Raw genomic sequence first — 21,481 nt, 5'->3', positions numbered from 1 at the left:
ATTTTTGTGCAAATTTTTTGAGTTTCGTAAAGAAGTCTCTCAAAATTATTGGGTAAAATGAAAGAGATCAAAATGGATATTTTTATGCATTACAGGCAGCCAATCCCTTTTTCAAATTGCTGACAATGCTAATGGAATTCGCTGGTGGACCCCCAGGAATGCCACCCTTTGCTTCTTACATTCTGCAGAGGATATGGGAGGTAAAATTTGTAAAAGCAAACAGAAGCTGAAATGCCTTTGTCACTCTTTTACACTAAAGTATTTGAAAGGGTTTTACAGTACACTATCTTCCTTACTACATCAGTTCATGATCTCTTTTTGTGACTATTTCTCTCCCAAATAAATAGCAGCAGCTAATAGACATGAAAAGTTCTGTTGTAATTTATGGTATTTTAACATCATTTTGGTTAAGTGGTACTTCGGTTTAATTATAAACTTTAGTTTAAGGAGAAATAAATTGATTCATAATAAGGATCTAGAATTCCTTTTCTGGGCAGATTTCCTCTAATTCTTCTCAGTTATGATTTCTCAAGGTCTAAAATGTTTCAAGGCCTGTCCTTTGTCAGTGTTTTTGCCCATTATGTACTGGTTCTTTGAATATCAGTTGCATATTTTCTATTCTCTGTATTCATTAATACTTTAACAATTAAAATAAGTATTAATTCAAATCTGGTAATTGCTGTGGTGCTGGAGAATTCTTGCTTGCATTTCTAAAGAAAGGGAGAAGATGGCCCAACAAAGTGGCAGAAGCATATTTCCTGGCTCTGAGAAATGCTTCAAGAATTAAAGCTTTTATTTTACCTACCTACTGTTCGAGTTTCCAGTTCAATTTTTTTTTATTTGTTACTGTCTAAGAACAGTGTATCCAGCTGAAAGACTGTTGAGGACAAGCTATTTAATGTTCCTTCCCTTTAGTACCTTTTTTTCGCCATTTTTTTTTAAATGACTCAACAGAGAGGGGTTGTGAAAKATTATTACTGTGCAAAATTTGGGCCCATGATAAAATGTAAGCCTGAATATCCACTGAAATACTCTGGGGTAGAATATGGTTTGTTGATCATGAGCATTCTACTACTGATTAGAGGTGGTTACAGAGATAAGAACAGTTAAGTAATCTGGGAAAGCGTACACTAAGCTATTATTAGGTGTCTGATCTGAATATGAACTAGCTGTAAATCCTGTAGCTCAAGTAGAGCTCAAGAAGAGTTCAAACAGTGGATCTCAAAGTCAAGAATGAATCCTACTGCCTTCTGTGTAAGGGAAAGTGGTAGATTATGGCTTTCTCTTAACAATGAGGAAACCTTTTCAAAAGAGATTTTAAAATTAAGCTTCTTATGACAATATATGAGTTGTAGCATAAAGTATATGTGCTTCCTGTTTCAGTCACTAACTACAGGTTTTATGTATATAATTTGCCATGGAATTTTCTTTTTTATTTCCTTCCTCATTCCCACTATATATACACTGAGCCTGTAGAGGAAGCAAGTTGGTAACAGGTTTCTGACGGAAAGCCAAGCTTTCAGCAACGTAGAAGTCATCAGTGTGGTCTGCAGTGTTGCTAGCACGATCATCCTCACATTGTTGACATGTTTGAAGGTTTAGATACAAATTATGCAAGCATGGGTGGGAGCAGATGTTAATGCATAAAGAGACTGATTTAAGGCATAGAGCTCACTTTTGCAAGCATTTCCAATTTCTAGAAGTCATTAAGAGGTGATGGGGTGATGTGGACAGTGAACTACTAGTCTCTTTCTTGGAGATTTTCTCCAGCTGTTATGCAGAAAACTTGACAGATCAAACTGTTATTTCTAAAAAGAGAGGAGATTGCTCTTGATGTATTGATTTTTAAATGGAGGTTAAAATTTTATAAGCGAGTCATGTCAGCCTCTTGTATTCTTTAGGTAGGTTATAGTATCTTGGAATGTCTTCACCACAGCAGTCTCTTCCTGTGGTTCCTTAGGTTCCTTCATTTTTCCTTATCTAGATACTTAGCCCTTAAGGTAAAAGGCAAACTGTTTTTAAAAAGTAGCAAGTTAAAGAATACATTTATTGGCCTGATAGTATGTCAACAAATTTCTGGCGCAACTAGAAAGGCACAGGAAGGTTCATCATCTCATGTCTGTAAAGCTTTTATGACTGTACTGTAGCACTCCGCTGGCTTTTCATTAGATTTGAAAAGCGTTAGATGAATGTGTTCCTTGAAACTGCATATTCATAAAAATCATAGTTATACTCAACCTGAAGCTAAATGAATATATATGCATRCCATTTATATTCTTTTGATATAACTTGTTCAGAAAGTATTGATTCACTGTTAAGGTTGTGCATTAACTATTTTTTTTTTAATTTATTTGTTTATAAGGAAAAGCTTATTCAGTTTTTTCTTTCTACATTTCAACTCTTAAATAAGTCAAACTGAAAACGTACAGAAAAGGATACGTAGAGCAACTTCCTGGATTAAATGACAGATTGTGCTTTCAAAAGCTCCATACAAGATTTGGAATCTCAAACCCCGCTGAAATATAATAGGGCTTTTTCTGGTCTGCTACAAAATGTTACCTGATTTTGAAAAAAGTTATTGAAAGTCTTAATAGTTGTTTTTAAGTTACTTGGTACAATCAGTAAATACTATCAAGATTCTCTTTGACTTTTCTTATTCTTYTTTCAGGTCATTGAATACAACCCATCTCAGTGCCTGGATTGGCTGGCTGTGCAAACACCTCGGAATAAGCTAGCTCACAGCTGGGTGCTGCAAAATATGGAAAACTGGGTTGAACGTTTTCTTCTGGCACATAACTATCCTAGAGTGAGGACTTGTAAGTTAGTTTAAATTAAAGAAATTGCTTCTTATGTTGTGGCAAGTTGTTATGCATGTGCCATTCCTATCATGAATGAAACACATGTCCTTGTGCTTGCCTTTCCTTCCTTATTCAATTGTTTTAGTATTGCTTCATTTTAAAATATTAATACAACTGTGGTTCCTTGTCAAAACATGTTACCTGTAGTTGATGAAAGGCATTTTCATTTATTAACTTGAATGATACATTAGTAAGTTTTTTTTTTATCCTACATAGTTAATGTACATGAGTCAGGATAACTCAAAATAAGAAAAAGGACTAATCCAGTAGATTCCACACAGAGTTTTCATCACATAGTCACACTGTGGTTAGGAATAGGAGTTGCTGATTTTTGTTTTTTCACTCATCACAGACTAAGTGTTTTTTTCTTCTTTTTCTTTTTTTGGAGTCCTTTGACTTTGTGGATCCAGGAAAAGCCTATGCTTCTCCCCAGATCCAGGGTGTCCTGGCTCCCTAGTTTGTTATGCCAAGAATCCCACTGCCAGGTCATTGCCAAGATCACTATAAATGTGATGTCTCTGTATTTTTATAAAGGGAATTCCACAGTAGCAAAATATATTAAATTTCAACAAATTTTCTAGACTGTGGTTGAGAGAAATAGGAAAACTAGAGATACAGCTTTGCAACGGTAGAGATCTTTAGGCAGGTAATGTCTAAATGAAGCAGTAGACAATTTATTCGTAAAAAACATCATCTTGTTTTGTGTGTGCGCAACAGGATGCGTCATGTTACAATAGTTAGAGCAAAGCAGTAGGCAGGAAAGTAGGGTAAGGAGGCTTGAATGCTGTTCTGAATACCTCTTTTGACCTGCTTTGTACAGGTCTTACTCACTGTTTTTTTCATCACCATACTAAATATAGCAATACTTGCCAGCTTTTGTAAGATGCTTTGAAATCTGTAAAAGAAATGCAATATAATTTAACTTTTGTTTAAATGACTATTAAGCATGTATGCCCTTTTCAACAGTATAACAAGTTTGTTTTTATTTGAAGCTGCAGCCTATCTCTTGGTGTCACTTATTCCAAGCAATTCGTTCCGTCAGATGTTCCGATCCACCCGCTCCTTGCACATCCCTACACGTGATCTGCCTCTCAGTCCAGATACTACAGTAGTTCTTCATCAAGTCTACAATGTGCTTCTTGGCCTTCTTTCGAGAGCTAAGCTGTATGTTGATGCTGCTGTTCATGGCACTACAAAACTGGTGCCCTACTTCAGTTTCATGACATACTGTTTGATCTCAAAAACTGAGAAACTCATGTTTTCTACGTACTTCATGGACTTATGGAATCTTTTCCAGCCTAAGCTTTCTGAACCGGCTATAGCCACCAACCACAATAAACAGGCTTTGCTATCTTTTTGGTATAACGTGTGTGTCGATTGTCCAGAGAATGTACGCCTTATTGTACAGAATCCGGTGGTGACAAAGAACATTGCCTTCAATTACATCCTCGCAGACCATGATGATCAGGATGTGGTGCTCTTTAACCGTGGGATGCTCCCTGCCTACTATGGCATCCTGCGCCTCTGCTGTGAGCAGTCCCCTGCGTTCACGAGGCAGTTGGCTTCTCACCAGAATATCCAGTGGGCCTTTAAGAATCTCACGCCACATGCCAGTCAGTACCCAGGAGTAAGTAGATTGATGCTGAAGGGTGCCGTTTCTTTTTGTAATAGTTTCTCCCTTACTGAACTTCTCTTTTAATGAGAGATGAGAAGACCTATTTTATGTATCCAGTGGTAAAAGTATGATATTTGATTTTCTGTATAAGTAGTTAGAATGTGTTTAGATGCAGTTGCTGTCCTTCTGCGGGGGTAATGTTTTGTGTATTTTTTCCCTTTTTGTGTGGCCGTTGGAGAGCATCTGCTTTTTGAGGATGCAGATGTTGATATTGCTGCTGTTCTTCAGTATTCTGAACCCCAGTTTATGAGGATCAGGGACCTTTAGTGGTGGTCTCCAGAAAGCACATAGCATTCTAACAAGCAGACCTGGAGGAATTCCCTGTTAGTTTCCTCTTTGCTTTCAGGTTTTTGAATAGGACCAAAATTTAGCACGTTTCATTTAAACGGGATGGCCTGTTGTTCACTTTGGGAACACTTGTGTATCTTTTGCAAGGCACTGGAACACTGAGAGTTTCACTATCTCTATGATACAATGRCACATGCAATAGAAAAATAGGTACTGGTTAAAATATTCTGTGTGTGATGGTGAGCAAACAGGCTTACAAGACTTTTAAGAGGCCAAGTATGCATTTTTGCATGRTTACTCAGTGAATCTTGCTCTCAGGTCCCTTATGCATGTGCAAGGACAGAAAGAATATAGAGATTATTCTCTCTAGGTAGAGTAGGACGATATATGGAATCTTCTGGGTTAAACTTCTGTCTGATTCAGCTCATGGAGTGAATTTACACTCTGGCTGTCTAGAAATAGTACTGCTGCTTTCCTCGTTTGCATCTCCCCTCCAGTCTCCATTTGTATCACAGGCAGCCCTGCTTACTCCACTGTGTTTAATCGTCCATGCATATAGGACTTCACTGAGTTTTAGCACAAGCAGCTTTCTGGATTGCGTTATTTAAAATATGAATATTATCCACAGAGAACATGCATACCTGTGCTGCAGAAAATGACCCTGAATTCCTGTAGGAAAGCCAGGAACTTTGATCACATGGAGCTGGATGTCCCAGATTCTTCTATCTATACATATGTAGCAACAAATTTACTTACTGTACTTACAGAATAACTTACTGTTAGTAAGTGTCCAAACATCCTTTTAAGATTCTAAAGAGCTATCTCAAATACCTGTACAASTTATGAATATTGTTTTGAAATCTGCTGCTAACTTCTTCAGAAAAATAGGATGTATGATGAGCATCATCAGATAGTTTATGTCCTTATCCACACAATAAATAGTAAAGGCTAAAGTAAAACTGCATGGTAGATAAAAAAGAAATAGCCACAACTTTTACATTTTATTTTTTAGCTTTTAGGAACTATTTAGTTTAAATTATTTCAGTTTCAAGTGTTGTCTGCTGAATTTATAACATTGTTATAAAACGTAAAATATATTCACTGCTAAAGTCGCTTCCGTGTATTTCTTCTATGTATTGCTTGGTAGAATTAATTCAGTGGAATAAATAAGAAGATATAAAGGATAACATATTGAAAGAGATTATGCTAACCTAATGTTTTTGTGTATTCTAGGCAGTAGAAGAACTGTTTAACCTCATGCAACTATTTGTAGCTCAGAGGCCAGACATGAGAGAAGAAGAGATAGAAGATATAAAGCAATTTAAGAAAACAACSATAAGCTGTTACTTGCGCTGCTTGGATGGACGGTCTTGTTGGACTACCTTAATAAGGTACGTTAGTAGTGAAGTTGTAGTATAGCAATCTAATCTTGTTTGAACAAGAACTATGTTTTGTGGAATGTGAAGTACTATAAAAAATAAGGTTGTTCATTTGACATTTTTTTTGGAAAATTTGCAAGGATTCAGAAGTAAACCAGCAGAATGTTAAAATTATAAGTTTTTTTTTCCAAAGGCTATTGCCCATGAAAAATTTATTCATTTATATTTTCATTTATTCATTCATTCATTTATTTGTTTGTTTTAGAAGGTTCATCATCTAAAAATTCATACAGCTAAACAAATATTGTGCAATAAACGACCGTAAAACAAGTTGTATTTTGCCCTATGAGGAACGGCTGCAAGAGCTGGGCCTCTTCAGCCTGGGGAAGAGAAGACTGAGAGGGGATCTTATCAATGTGTACAAGCACCTGAAGGGAGGGTGTCAAGGGGATGGGGACAAACTCTTTTCAGTTGTCCCATGTAACAGGACAAGAGGCAATGGGCAGAAATTGAAGCACAGGCAGTTCCGCCTGACTGTGAGGGGGAATTTCTTCCCTGTGAGAGTGACGGAGCACTGGAACAGCTGCCCAGAGAGGTTGTGGAGTCTCCTTCTCTGGAGATACTCAGGGCCCGCCTGGATGCAACCCTGTCTACCATGCTCTGGGTGACCCTGCTGAGCGGGGAGGTTGGACTAGATGATCTCCRGAGGTCCCTTCCAACCTTACCGATTCTATGGTTTTGTTACTGTTCAAAAAGAAAAAGTGTGACAAAATGGTATTAGTAGAGCCCCTGGAAAAAAAACTAAAATCAATCAAACCTGCAAATTCAGCATTTAATTCAAAATTCCATTCTCCTACCCCAGCCTATCACGATTTGTCTAGATTGGCAAACCGGTAATTTCATCTGCTGTTATTGGCATTCGTTCTTGGGCARAAATGTTACTTAGAAATTATACTGGTGGGACAGTTTTTTCTTGTATCATATCTTCAAAATTTTGAGTATATTTTAGTAGTATATCTGACACAGGTGACTTTTTGGTTTTGTTTTCATTTTATTTTAGAGTATAACTATAAATAGCCTGAGTGCATAGGCCAGGCAGTAGAGTTTTAAATGCTATTGTTGATGGACTGAAATGCTCCTGTGAAAAGGAGAAATGACCTCTGCAACTTGAGGTGTTAAACCTAATTATCTGTCATAAAGTGCAGCCTGACTTTCCCAAATGTAATGGAGGAATCTTGAGATGAATGGTTGATTAGCTGTTGGCTAATTCTTTATTTTCTGCTTTATTACATAAGATGTTCGGATAGAAATATTTTTATACAAGTCCAAGCATATGCTTAACTGGACCTTCTGTTTAAATGCGTATTTGAGAAGCACGTATTTCTCTCTTTTGAAATACATTGTTTTCCTCAGTTTTTAACATTGCTGCAGACATTTGGATAATGCGTTTGTAAAGTTTATTTATAAATTACTTTGGATAACAGGCTGTTTAAAAAGGAAGCTGATGTGAGAGACATTTTTTAATAAAAAAAAAATAAGAGCAGTTAGGTTTTGTTTTTTTTCTTCTGTGATTATTTTCAAAAATACAACATTTGCATGAAACATGAAGGGTGATAAACATTTTTTAGTTCTAAGTGTTTGGATTTTTTTTCCTAGTGCCTTCAGAATATTACTAGAATCTGATGAAGACAGACTTCTTGTTGTGTTTAATAGAGGATTGATTCTGATGACTGAGGTAAATATTTTGCTTTGTAATTCAAATAAACATCTCGTTTTCTTAACTCATCACTTCCCCTTCCTTACAAAAGTGTTGGCTTTAGGTTGTTTTAATATGATATCATTTAAAATAAAGATGTGGAATAATATGAGACATCTTAAGGATCATATGAAGGCCAAAAACGATTAGCAGACGTTTTACATTTCTAAACAGTAATACAGGAACTCTAATGACTAAATTTGAGGCAACAAAAATCTTAATACTGGATAAAGACAATGGTTTAATTGATAACTGACTTGGTAGAACAACTATAAAATGRTGTAGCTTAAATAGGAAGGATGAGCAAGAAGTAAAATGTGATGTGTTGTCTCATATATCAAGGATGGATACACCTGTTCTGAGGTCCATTATGGAGAAAAAATTAGGTCTGCTGAAAGCTTATAAATTAGGAAGAAATGGCTTTTTTTGACATGATTCTTCTTATTACAGATGCTGTGAGTGAATAGTTAAGCACAGTCAGAATTATTACTAGTAAAAAGGGCTAAGGTTACAGGTGAAAATACCAAAATAACAACTTAAGGGATACCCGGATATCTATTGTGCTTACAATTTTTTGAACACAGATGTCAGTTCAGATTAGAAGTGCACTTTTAAGGCAACTCTCCCTATCTTCCCTCTGTACTCTACCTTTGCTCACAAGAAGGAGTGGTCTAAGAGCACATAACTATATTCCTTTCAGATGAAACTAAACCTCAAGATGTATTCCAGGAGCACAGGTCGTGTGCTCCAGCTGTAAATGGACATTTAGTCCATGCGATCAGAATTAGTCCAAAATAGAGATAAATAAATAAATAGTGCAGCCTTGAAATGTGTGCAGTTTGGATGTCGAGCCCTCCACACCAACTGTTACATTCTTTAGATCCACTGGTACTGTTCTGTGCTGTTGACTAATGTAGGAAAAGCCTAAAACATGTTCCTGAAATACTCTGAACTGTTAATGGCAACTTTTTGAAGGTGAGAGAGAWACAACAAGACTAAAAAGGGCAAATAAAGTGCTTATTTTTTCTTCTAAAGTGRGTGGAAGCGGTTGGATTCTATTCAACACTTCCATTACTGAGTTGATTGGTGGACTAGAAAGTGTCATTAAATATGCTGGCAACACAAACTGGGAGGCGTTTAGGTGTGTTTGAGAACMGGAATAAAAGTCAAAATGATCTAGATGTGTTGGAGACACTGTGTAAAAATAAGATGAAATTAATTCTTGRCATATGCAAAACAGTGTAACTGAGGAACAATAAACTGGTATAAATCTATTATACAGAACAAGTAGATAGACAGTAGTTGTCACTGTACAGTAAATGGAATATTAGAATAGTTTGTTTTGGAAAGATGTAAGCCAACACAACTGGAAGCCTTCAAGAGTAGCTTGAGCAAACATCTGTCAAGGATATAAATATACTTAGTCTGCCTTAAGGCTTATGGATGGATTAGATGATTCTTTAAGGCTGATTCCAGCTCTATGACTTGTAAAAAAAAAAAAAAAAAAAAAAAACAACTCTTGGTTTGTATTTTCTGCAACAAAGTGTGATAGAAAAAGCTGGAATTACAAAATCAAATAGAAGAGGCAAAAATGAAGACACTGCAGTACTATTTGAAAATTAAATTTTCACAATCTTGTTACAAATTTAAGCCTATTGTGTTAGCTGTAGTTAGTTACTCCAGAATATCTATTCCTCCTTATCTTTTAAATGCTTRCATTCAATAAACTTGGGCTAAAAAGTTAGGAACCAAACAGTAACCTTATTCACAGTTAAACTCATACGTAGACTAACATACAAACATGTATGTGCACCAAGTATTGTTGTTTAACAGCTTAGTTAACTTTGATCCATGCTAGCCATTAAAAATTAAGATTATAAAGAATACCTAATGTAGGATGCAATTCATCATCAGGTAAAACATTACTAGAAATTAGATAAAAAATTTCTGAACATCATTAGATGTTCAGCTCCTAGCTGAATTGCTTTGCAACTTGATGCTACCAGGCCTTGTATTTTTCACTTGCTCACTGAAAGTATTTTGTGTGGTGGAAAATACTGTATTAAAGAATTGTCACATCCAGAAAACAGTTTTTCACTTAGCAGCATTGTCCATGTATCTTTCATCTTTGTAATATAAAAATTTTGTATCRAGATTTTGTATTACAGGAAATGAGCTTCTGTTTCCTTATCCTTGAAATATCTCAGCAGATTAAATCTATTTTTTTACATCTTGTGTTAGAATTTTTGTGATGTTGGGAAATGACTTGCTTCTTCCTTCCCAGTATTTCTATAAATCTGAGATGCCYGAAGATACAGTTCAAAATGGAAAGTAATTTATCTGACACAGAATTGTGTATCATATATCTTTTAACAGCATTTTGAAGCGTGATTAGCATCTATATTAATCTTCTGGTTTTTTTTCCCTAAATTCACATATGGGTCTTTCTTTATGCAGCTCTAATATCATTTTGTATCTAGGCAAGAAGACTGAGATTAGAGAAAATAAAGCATTTCCAGTTACGCTTTGCTTGCTGGTTTTAGATAAATGTTAAGTATGAAAACTTTGTAATTATGTGGGCTCAAAGGTAATTGGCAATCTGCCTGACTGTATCACTAATGTTTAAAGCATTTATCTTGAAGTTCAGGATGTTTTTTAATGTATATCTTTATAAGCTGTATTGGATATGTTCAGAAAATGCTCATTTCTTGAGCAGAGGTAGGTAGTTACTTGTGTAGAGGTTAATGTTATACTGTTTTACAAATTCAGTTTCCCATGGCCCATACATGTGAAAAATTTGATATCGATGTAATTTTTGGGTTGAGTGAGAAGAACAAAAATCAGTATTATAGCCAAAACTAAGTTTCAATTTAACTCATGGACAAGACTGCCTCTTTTTCATTATTGCCAAAACTATATAGGCAAGTCAAGAATTGTATCAGGTTGTTATATAAAATGCCTGTTCATTTGTTCTCTCTCCCCTTCCCCATCCCTATAAATATTCTAATTGTGTATATAAACTTAACACTCTTTCTAAACATTGGCATCTCTGACTAATTTTGTATCTAGCACAGTACATTTTGATGTATCTTGTTTGAGCATAAAATAAATGTAAAAGCATTGTTTTTAGAGTTAGAAATGATAATGAGTGTATTTGGCAATATAAAGCTCTGCTTKCTTTTTTCGTAGTCTTTTAACACATTGCACATGATGTACCATGAGGCCACAGCCTGCCATGTGACTGGGGATCTGGTAGAACTTCTGTCTATATTCCTTTCAGTTCTGAAGTCAACACGTCCGTATCTTCAGAGAAAAGGTTTGCTTATAACTATTTTAAAGGATTTTACCTGTTGTTTGTTAATTGAGTTTTCATAATCCCAAAACTGTCCTGTATCTTTCTTGTTACCTGGTKTTAATAACTGATGTAATTTCCATAGAGTAACAGAGATGACATTATCAACAATTWTTAAATTATTAAATTGCTTATTGACATAATATAAAACTAAATGAAGTAAATTTGATAGCAGTAGACYGGTGACACATCATAGATTTCTAAATTGATTAAAATCATGTTGAGGGGGAAAAAAACCAGATTTTTGAAACAGTTCCACAGTARAATTCTCTGCTTTATTTCAAGAGCTATTGAGAAATTAAACACATTTATATGTTTTTTTGCATTTTCAGATGTGAAACAAGCTCTAATTCAGTGGCAGGAGCGAATTGAATTTGCCCATAAGCTCTTAACTCTGTTAAATTCATATAGTCCTCCAGAACTCAGAAACGCTTGTATTGGTAAGTCATAATACTGTAGCTGCCAGCAGGAAGGACTGGCTCTATGTAGTTACCAGTGTTGAACTTTAAATTCTGGTTTTACAATTGTAAATGTTCATTAGATACTACATAGACTAGGACTGCTTATTATTAATATCATCAACAAAGTTACTATTCTAACTAATTTTATTTTCATCAGGTTAAAATTAATATTTATATTTTGGTAGGCATTGCAGATTGTGTGCACAAAAGTTTGCATTCATTTGAAAAGCCAAATTGTTAACAAGCTTAATTTAAAAACAGATTACATTGATAAAGCAACAACTCCTGAATTCAAGTGTTAGTGAGTTTAGAATCATATCCCAAATATTACATTGAAATTCCAAGTAGTAACTAAAGGTCCTTTCAGAAGGATCCAGGGCAACCAAGTTACTCTGAGTAACAACTCTTAATGTCTATTAYCCATTTACTGCAAAATATAATAATTAAAGTAAAACTTAAATTCCTTGTAGAAGTGAATGGATTTGCTTTTTAAAATATAGGCATAGACATTATATAAAAAGTGTCTTTCTTGCATTAGAAGACCTATTTGAAAAGATTTTCTTATTTAGATTTTTTAAAATATTTTAAATGGGTACAATCTTCATTTTTATGCATGCTGATGAAGGCCTAAAACATTGTCCACATTAAACCTTCTTTTTGTGATTTGTATGCATTTTCCCCTTATTTTGAGTGCCTTTCTCATTGCCCTCCTGACTGCTGCTGGTTGACATTTTCCAGGCATCAAAACAGATATGGTAAAGAAGAAGGAGAGAGGGTAATTTTGTTGAGCTTCTACTTTCTACAACCTGGCACCACTCTCTTTGGTCACTGAGCAGATTTTCTTCTAGTAGAAGAGGTGAAGGGAATCTTGACTGATTTAGGTGTATTCACTTTACTGCTATTCACAGTAAAGCATACCTCCACGATGCACGCTAGCGGAGTGATATGATAGGTGTGAAAATGCATGAGCCATAAGTTAAAGTGTTTGCTGTTAAGAAATAACAATGTATAATAGCAAAAACAACTTTTTGTTTGTAGATGTCCTCAAGGAGCTTGTACTTTTAAGTCCTCATGATTTCCTACATACTCTGGTTCCATTTCTACAGCACAATCATTGTACATACCACCACAGTAATATCCCAAGTAGGTATTTCAGTGATTGTATTTTGAAGTTATATTACACTATAATTAATCTATCATGTGCCCTACGGATTTCAAATACTGACTTTTTTAATATATCCCTGTTTTATCCTAACTTATACTACAGTGTCTCTTGGACCTTATTTTCCATGTCGTGAAAATTTGAAATTAATAGGGGGAAAAAGCAATATTCGTCCTCCTCGTCCTGAGCTTAATATGTGCCTCTTGCCTACCATGGTGGAAGCCAGCAAGGTATGTAAATATATTATCAWATGAATAGCTATTTCTCTGCTGTTTTCCCTCTTTTTAAAAGTATTAAAAGAATCCAGTAGCATAATACATTTACTTATTCTTTATTAACAAAGCATAATTCTTCTTCAAGATGTGTTGTCCTCATATACTCCATTCTAGATGTGCACTCCAGAAGCACCATTTCCCTGATTCATATTCTAGATGTAATGATAGTTCGAACCTTGTATTTAGAAAAAAAAAATCGTTTTGATGATCTTCCAATCTGTTTGTGGCATTTATAGAGAAGATTTAGGAGCAGCCCAGGGATTGTCCAAATGAGTTTCAAACTATGTTCAGATTTATTAACAGATAGTTGAATAGATCCTTCAGGTTTTGTTAGAGTCCATTCCACCAGGACTGAAGCAGAATCTATTCTTTGTTGGGGTAGAATACTGATACCTGAAACATGCAGGGCTGTTGTGTAGGACTTTACATCTTTTACTTTCTATTTTCCCTTCTGTGGGCTTCCTGCCAGCTTTGGTTGGGGCTACTTTGTAGTCACTTGCCATGTCCCRTTACTAAAGTTGCAGCACTGGCTTTTTAGTTGTCTAAGGTGGGATTCAACTTGCGTAACTTTGCCTATCTAAAAGGTCAATGTCTGGCTCTTTCTATGGTTAATGGAGAGAAATAGTTACTACCCTCAGAAGGAGATTCATCCTACCTGTCTTAGACAGCTGAATCTGGATAAGTTGACTCTTCCTCTGGAGGAGTCTGTGTGTCTCTCCACTGACTGCAGAGAATACTTAAATCACTAGATTTTAGATAGCTGAAGTCAGGTAAGATGAATCCCACCCCTGAAGTGAATATGTATGGACAATCATTTGAAGAAGGAAAACTGGTTACTTGCTGTACAGTAACTGTGGTTCTTCAAGATTTTTTGTCCACACAGATTCTGTGGTCCTCCTCCTATGCTAACTCAGAGGAGTCCTGTCATAGGGGATTCTTATTGGTGAAGGAATTGAGTGGTGGTTGAAGCCGCCATACCCCTTATGCCCTCAGGTACAGTGGTCGCAAGGACACACTGGGTGCAGGCACAGCCCCAGTGGACACTGCTATTCAGAAAGAATCCAATCTCCTGCACATGGGGCGTATGTGCACGTAGATGGGAATCTGTGTGGACAACACATTTCGAAGAAGCACGGTTACTGTAGGGTAAGTAACCCTTCTTTTTTAAAGCTTTCAAATGATGCTTTGTATATTTGTGTACCATCAAATTTACTGTGTAACGATGCTTTTAAAAAACTGCGTAGATCCAGAAATTGTCTGTAGTGGTTTTCCCATCATGTATAAATCTGTAATGGATGTGACAGAAAATAATGTAAATATTTGAACTGAAAAGTAATTATATTATATGACAGAGTATCTTGCATTTTGTAATGCATTCATATATGTTAGGAACCAGCAGATTTTTAAGCCTTTAAAACCACAATTATGTTTACCTGTGTTTTTGCATGCTCGTTTTTCATTCRTTTTGTTTATATATGATTATATTTGTTTGCTTGAATTTCTTTCTGGCTATSTGGTATACACAATCTAATGCACTTTTGAGCACGTACATTCCAAATAGTTTTAAATGCTCACATATAAAACCCTTGGCGCAAATGTATCTTTTGATTTGAGGTATTCCTGAAGATACTGCTTTGAAAGCTTCTGAAGTGTGGTTTTAAGAAAATTCTGACTTCTGAAGACAGACAGTAGCTGACAAATTATGGTCTAAAAAGCAGTAGTGTATATTTGGATATCTGTATATGATTTAGAATTATTGCCTTCTTGTCTGATCATCTTCAAGATGTGGTTTTCATGCAGCTTTGTGCYTTTTCAGTCTGCTTGTTCAGAATACTGCAACAAGGAGTTTTTACGGGTAGAGGGGAATTGAATTTGCCATTCCTACTGTGGTCTCAGTATTATGCTTGCCAAGGAGGTACTGATGAGACACGACATAGTTTTGTTCTGTAGCATTTGATTAAACATTTTAGGGCAAAGAGTGTGGTAAGATTAAGCTAAATGCTTAGGAAATCTGGTAGCTGTTCAGTTGCTTACGTAGTTTGAATGAAGCTCTCTTAAATCTTCAGGGCAAAGATGATGTTTACGATCGTATGCTGCTAGATTACTTCTTCTCTTACCATCAGTTCATCCATCTACTGTGTCGAGTTGCAATCAACTGTGAAAAGTTCACTGAAACTTTAGTTAAAATGAGTAAGTATGAAAGTTATGTGGCTTAAGTAAATTTTCTTTTGCTGTGATAATGGTGCTTCTCCACTGAGTTTCATGTTTAACGTTTTTAAGTAAAAGCAATGTTTGTGAAACTTGTGATAACAGTAGTTTTAGAAATTAAAGTTTTATTCTTGCATGCACTGAGTTGTAAAACGGATATAATAGCAGTGCGGTTTTGTCTGCCTGATTGTCATGCCTCAGGCTTGTCCCGAAAGAACCTGAGGCAACCAGTGAGATTTGGTCAGAACCTGAAACCCTGGTATCTCTGCTAATTATTGCGGTCTCTGGCAATTAGGATTTTACCTGCCCGGGAACACRTAGGGCCATCTAGGCAGCCACTGAATGGTGCCCATTCTGTTGTTACCAACCTGGGATTAACTTACTCTGTTGGTTTGGAAACCACCATGATACTTAACTAAGCTTATTACCACTCAGTGAATATAGTTTGTACCTGAAAACACAGACACGATTTCAGCTGTGAAAGTAGATAGCACTAGTACTTGGGTTTCTTCCTGTAACAACGTAAATCTATTTTTTTTTTCAGTGTGTGAACAAGGCATTGATGACTTTATCTGTATAATTACTCCAGCTATTTTACTTGGTTCTCTACAGAAGAGCCTCCTGGTCTGAATTGCCCCATTAAATGCATGTGTTAGTCTGAAGGAACATCATCTTTTTATTGTTCTTTTTTCCACTAAGGCACCTTAGGGCAAGCACAGTGTGCTCGGTTCAGGTGCCCCAATGTCAAAGTCATGCAATCACAGTTATCCCACAGACACACTTGCTGGGAGTCATCTCACCTGACTCCCGTTGCCTAAAACTGAGGCATCTAGCCAGACGCCTGCTACACTTGCCTTCCAAGTTACAAAAGCCAAATGCAGACATCATTCGATACTTAGTGCTTAGAGCAGCACTGGAAAAAAAAACTTGCATTAACTCCTGCAACTATTCAGAGTATCCCCATTACATTTTAGAAGACTATAAAAGAATATAAGCCTTCACTCTTTAATTAATTACCTGAGTCCAAGGACTTAGGGATTATCTTATTTTAGACAATTTTGCATTTGATTCATTCCGGTGATAAGAAACGTGTTGCTCTCCTGAATATTGATTCAAACAGTGACCTATTGGCATTGTTCCCATTAAAGGCTATTAAGGTTCCTTCAGATGAAAATTTATCTCCTGATTCTTAAGATACTTGCTTAAACAGCATGAATCACCTTCTGAAAATGCCTATTTTCTCTGCCTGTACAACCTAGATAGCTAGCTTTGTTTAGATGTCAAACTTTTAGACAGTTAAAGCTATGCAAAATTAATTGTGTCCATGAAACCACTATTGGATGTTCTTTTGGTTGCCTGAATCACTCATTTGTTCAGTATTTGTCATTTCCTTGCGGTTTTAATTCTATCATTATTAATGTGTACCATAGGTTTCTTGGGTAAAAAAAAGTTTATTGAGGGTGCGTATTGATTATTACTGTTCAGTGTATCCCTTAACTCTTCCATTGTCTAGGTAACCATGGTGCTTGGGGGAATAATGAAGATCATCCTATAAAAACAATATGCTATTTTAAAAACATATTTAAAACCTGTCAGTGCTTTAGTTGACCAGTTAACAATGTAAGAAAACAGTAATGAATCTGGTTACAAATCCATAACTAAAGCCAGCTCCTCTTTTAGTTTTTATATTTTTTACTTTTCACAGAAATACTCATGGGATGTATTTATTAATTGTACTGTAAAATTGGTCTTTCTGATCATATCCTTTGAATGTGATCATATCAAAGGAAACTACTTTGGAACTGCGTATATCAGCAAATGAATAAATCCAACAGAGATCAGCTTTAGATCATTCTCACCTAATAACTTTTATTTTTTCATAAAATTTCAGGTGTCCTCGTTGCATATGAAGGTTTACCACTTCATCTTGCATTATTCCCCAAACTTTGGACTGAGCTTTGTCAGACTCAGGTAAGGAAAACTAATTGAATGGAAATGCAAGCAAATATGGTTGATTGTGAAGCAGCTATTAATCAGTAAATCATAACTAGTGGATATTATTTACTAATTCAAAATATTAACATTTCAAGTAGACAGTACCTCTGTTTATGTGGCATGTCATCTAATAAACCATGATAAATCAAGTATCATCTAGCAAATTATGTTTGGTCCCAGGATTCCCTAGGTCCTGCAAACTCTATGCAGTAACTTTACAGGGTACATTGTATGGGAAGAACGGGAACCTGTGCAGTGTACAGAATTKACTTCTTTCTGCTTCTCTGAATTCTCTGCTTTTTGTATGATGCAAGCACTGGTGTGATGGAAATAAAAATCGAGAGATCTCTAAGCCTGGTGTCTTCCTTGTGCAACAGATTGTAGTGCACCCACTGCGAGCCAGGGGCCTTTGCCCCTCTGCGGGAGGAGCCTGCAGTTGRCTCACAGATCAGGAGAGACTTTAAATAGAAACTGATTGTGATAAACTTGCATTCCCATGRAACGAACCTTAAAAACTGAATTTTGCTGATAGCGATCAGCAATAGTTATTTTGTACAATTTACTAATACTGATAAAAATATTTCCGGAGCATCAGGTAAGAATTTTCCAGTATCAGTGGGTCTGGTTAGATTTCGGACAACCAAGACAAATGTTGGAGACAATATTAAGGGAGTGTCGTACTTCCAGTGATGATTTTGCGGTGTTCTTTCTTTCTTCACTAGTCTGCAATGTCAAAGAACTGTGTTAAGCTTCTCTGTGAAGATCCAGTTTTTGCAGAATACATAAAATGTATTCTAATGGATGAACGGACCTTCCTTAACAACAACATTGTATATACCTTCTTGACCCACTTTCTTCTAAAGGTATGTGGTGTTCTGGTGACAGTTTATACTCTGAGAAATGCAGTCATACATGTTATTTAGATTTAGTATATTGCTTTCACAGTGCTTTTTTTGTGGTTTTAAAATAAGTCTTCTCTTTACAGGTTCAAGGGCAGGTGTTTTCTGAAGCAAACTGTGCCAACCTAATCAATACTTTAATTACAAATCTAATAAATCAGTATCAAAGCTTAGAATCTGACTTCAGCAATCAGAGAGTCGAAATTTCCAAAGCAAGCTCTACTTTAAATGGGGTGAGTCTTTTCTAAGCCATTCAAATAGGGGAAACCTTTAGGATCAGCTTGTTTTCTATGGAAGCACTTCAGTGCCGTGTGGCAGGCTCTAGTCAGGAGAGGGGCGTTTTAGCTGGATGTGGCGCACAAGCGGAATCGCGAGGGCCGAGCTGTAGAAGCTCACTGCCTGCCAGAGGTTTTAACCTCTACTGAAGAGGCAGTCGGAAGTTTACAGAGCACCTGTCTGAGCTCTCCTGAACTCTCCATGCTCGTGGTGGCGATCATAGGACTAGGGGGGCTGCACATCATAGAAATAAATCAGTAACTAGAAGTAATGCGAAGTGCACTGGAATTACGCGTGGAAATGTTCTAACCAAGCAGAAGGTTTCATCTTACAGTGAGCAACGCAGTGTTGTCATCTGCTTAGGAACAGATGGATCTACACGAAAGTCAGCATGTAGCAGTGAGTGAGAAATTTCAGTAGTGTAAATATATTTAGAACGTTCAGGAGTGTTCAGAACATATTGGAGCCTCTTTTTTATTACACAGATAGGGTTAATCAAATCAGACTTTTAATTGAGGCTAGTAATGTTTGTTTACTTCTGTTTTTTCAGGACCTCCGAGCACTTGCCTTGCTGCTTTCAGTGCATACTCCCAAACAGCTCAATTCAGCCTTGATTCCAACTTTACAAGAGCTTTTAAACAAATGTAGAGCATGTCAGCAACAGAGGAACTCGTTACAAGAGCAAGAAGCCAAAGAAAGAAAAACTAAAGGTTTGCCTTTTATAATGTTGGTGTCATTCTAATCTTTTTTTTTTTTTTTACAAAATTAACAACACATTGCTTTCTTAATGATGAAGGCAGACTTCTTCTTGATTCCAGTTCCTAACACTGAACACACTACACAAGAAGTTACTTGATCATGGGGCAATTACCTGAATTGTCTCTAAGGAAAGAAATATTTTTAATAATCAATGTGTTTACTTTTGGGGAAAGTTTTTGAAGGATAAAAATGTGACATGGCAGCCCTACTACTTAGGTGTATAGCCTGCAGACGATGCAGTTTCCTTAATGCAGATATATAGATTTTTTTCCCCCCCCCTCCTCCCTTATAGATGATGAAGAAGCTACTCCTGTAAAAAGAAGACGGGTCAGCAGTGATGAGGAGCACACTGTAGACAGCTGCATCAGTGATATAAAAACTGAACCACGGGAGGCATTGACCCCAACAAGCACTTCAGATAACGAGACAAGGGACTCTTCAATCATTGATCCTGGCACTGAACAAGATCCTCCTTCCCCTGAAAACAGTTCTGTCAAAGAGTACAGAATGGAAGTTCCATCTTCGTTTTCAGAAGACATAATGCTAACAACGAGGTCACAGCACACAGAAGAGCAGTCGGGAAATGGTAAATTTGAAGAATGCAAGGAATTTAAAGACCTGCAGACTTCAAAGGACTCCATTGTAGCGGAGGAGGACACAGAATTTCCTTCCACTTCAATTTCAGCAGTTTTATCTGACCTCGCAGATTTGAGAAGCTGCGATGGTCAAGCCTTACCATCCCAGGACCCGGAAACTAGTTTATCAATCAGTTGTGGCCATTCCAGAGGACTTTTTAGTCATATGCAGCAGCATGACATTTTAGACATCCTGTGTAGGACCATTGAGTCTACGATTCATGTGGTCACAAGGATATCTGGAAAAGGAAATCAAGCTGCTTCTTGACATTAGATGGAGCATGTCTGCTTTTAAGTCTTTTTTTCCCCAAAAATGCTGTTTGTATAAGTTTTGCTTATTTCTGTTTTGTGCTTCAGTTTGTCCAGTGCTCTCTGCTTGAATGGCAAGATAGATTTATATGCTTAATTCTTGGTCAGGCAGAACTCCAGATTTTTTTTTTTTTTTTTTTTTTTTTTTTTTTTTTTTTTTTTTTGCATCTACCGTACACTTTCTTAAAGGGCAATCAAATAATGGATATGTTTTATGTAATTAAGAGTTCACTGTAGTGGCTTTCATTTAATATGGCTGTCTGGGAGAACAGGGCCTCCTTGCCCTGTACGATGTAATTTAAACTTATGGCATTTTTACTGTGTATAATATGGTGTCCTCTGTGCCAGTTTTGTACCTTATAATAGAGGCAGATTGCCTCAGATCGCTGTGGTTCTTATTATCAAAATTAAGTTTACTTGTATACTAAACAACCACAAGAAATTTGATTCTGTAAAGAATCCTCTTTAGCTGTGGCCTGGCAGTATATATATGGTGCTTTATTTAACAGAATACCTGTGGAGGAAATAAAGCACACTTGATGTAAAATTAATTGTTTTATTTTTATTGACATGATCAATTGCTATTCTGTGCACTTCATTAAACTGATTGTGATGACTTTTCATTTGTTTATATATGTTGCTTCAGTCTGTAGATTTTTCATCAAAGACAACTTGAGAACTCACACAGTTGCAGAGGGAGATGGTTTTCAAATGCATCTGACTTAYGTAAATGTGGTCCTTGCTGGTTTATTTTGTATGACTGTTCAGATAGCCGGCGGGAGGTTGTTCACCTTTATTCCAGCAGTTAAGGACGTAACGTGGCGTAAGAAGCTGGTGGATCCTTTCGTTTCTTAACTTCGACCTGCGTTAGCCTGTTCTTGCCCCCYCGCCGGCACCATCTGCAGTTTTCCTTTCCTTTTCTCCGCCCCGGCTGCCTCTGCGGCCCCTCCGTCTCGCTGTGCCCCTCGCTTTCCTGGCCGCTCCGCCGCCTCCTGAAATGCGAAGCTGACTCTGTCATCTCCCTCCTGTCACGTTTCCTTGTGTATTCTGAGTAACGCCCGTTTTCTGTGAGATCTGATTTTTGATGGTTCTGGTTTTAACCTCTGATTAAACTCCATTTTCAGCTTCATTTTCCAGTTTATCTCATTTGGTTTTCTGCTATCTTTAAAACACACCTGTGTTGGCTTTTTCTCT

General features: G+C 36.6%; 1 protein-coding gene across 6 annotated transcripts in view; it reads left to right on the top strand.

Moving 5' to 3' along the window:
* The window catches only part of USP34 (ubiquitin specific peptidase 34), a 147,806-nt gene extending 126,896 nt beyond the window's left edge, over positions 1 to 20,910 (top strand). For 4 of the 6 annotated variants that reach the window (XM_085299152.1, XM_085299153.1, XM_085299151.1 and 1 more), the window contains 16 exons: positions 96 to 200; positions 2,669 to 2,816; positions 3,851 to 4,485; positions 6,055 to 6,212; positions 7,857 to 7,935; positions 11,146 to 11,272; positions 11,641 to 11,748; positions 12,808 to 12,912; positions 13,037 to 13,161; positions 14,200 to 14,352; positions 15,273 to 15,396; positions 17,306 to 17,385; positions 18,132 to 18,272; positions 18,395 to 18,541; positions 19,135 to 19,294; positions 19,636 to 20,910. In XM_085299152.1, coding sequence (XP_085155278.1) covers positions 96 to 200; positions 2,669 to 2,816; positions 3,851 to 4,485; positions 6,055 to 6,212; positions 7,857 to 7,935; positions 11,146 to 11,272; positions 11,641 to 11,748; positions 12,808 to 12,912; positions 13,037 to 13,161; positions 14,200 to 14,352; positions 15,273 to 15,396; positions 17,306 to 17,385; positions 18,132 to 18,272; positions 18,395 to 18,541; positions 19,135 to 19,294; positions 19,636 to 20,246 — 3,006 coding nt within the window. In that variant the 3' untranslated portion in view covers positions 20,247 to 20,910. The remainder of the gene's footprint in view (positions 1 to 95; positions 201 to 2,668; positions 2,817 to 3,850; positions 4,486 to 6,054; positions 6,213 to 7,856; positions 7,936 to 11,145; positions 11,273 to 11,640; positions 11,749 to 12,807; positions 12,913 to 13,036; positions 13,162 to 14,199; positions 14,353 to 15,272; positions 15,397 to 17,305; positions 17,386 to 18,131; positions 18,273 to 18,394; positions 18,542 to 19,134; positions 19,295 to 19,635) is intronic. The other 2 variants (XM_085299154.1, XM_085299155.1) reach the window with 2 other exon arrangements.
* The last annotated feature ends 571 nt before the right edge of the window (positions 20,911 to 21,481 follow it).

This window comes from Rhea americana, unplaced genomic scaffold, assembly GCF_003343005.1.
Source record: "Rhea americana isolate MKP2758 unplaced genomic scaffold, rheAme1 scaffold_146, whole genome shotgun sequence".
Taxonomy (NCBI): domain Eukaryota; kingdom Metazoa; phylum Chordata; class Aves; order Rheiformes; family Rheidae; genus Rhea; species Rhea americana.
Note: the sequence above shows the minus strand (reverse complement) of the source record. Positions and strands in the feature narration are given on the sequence as shown.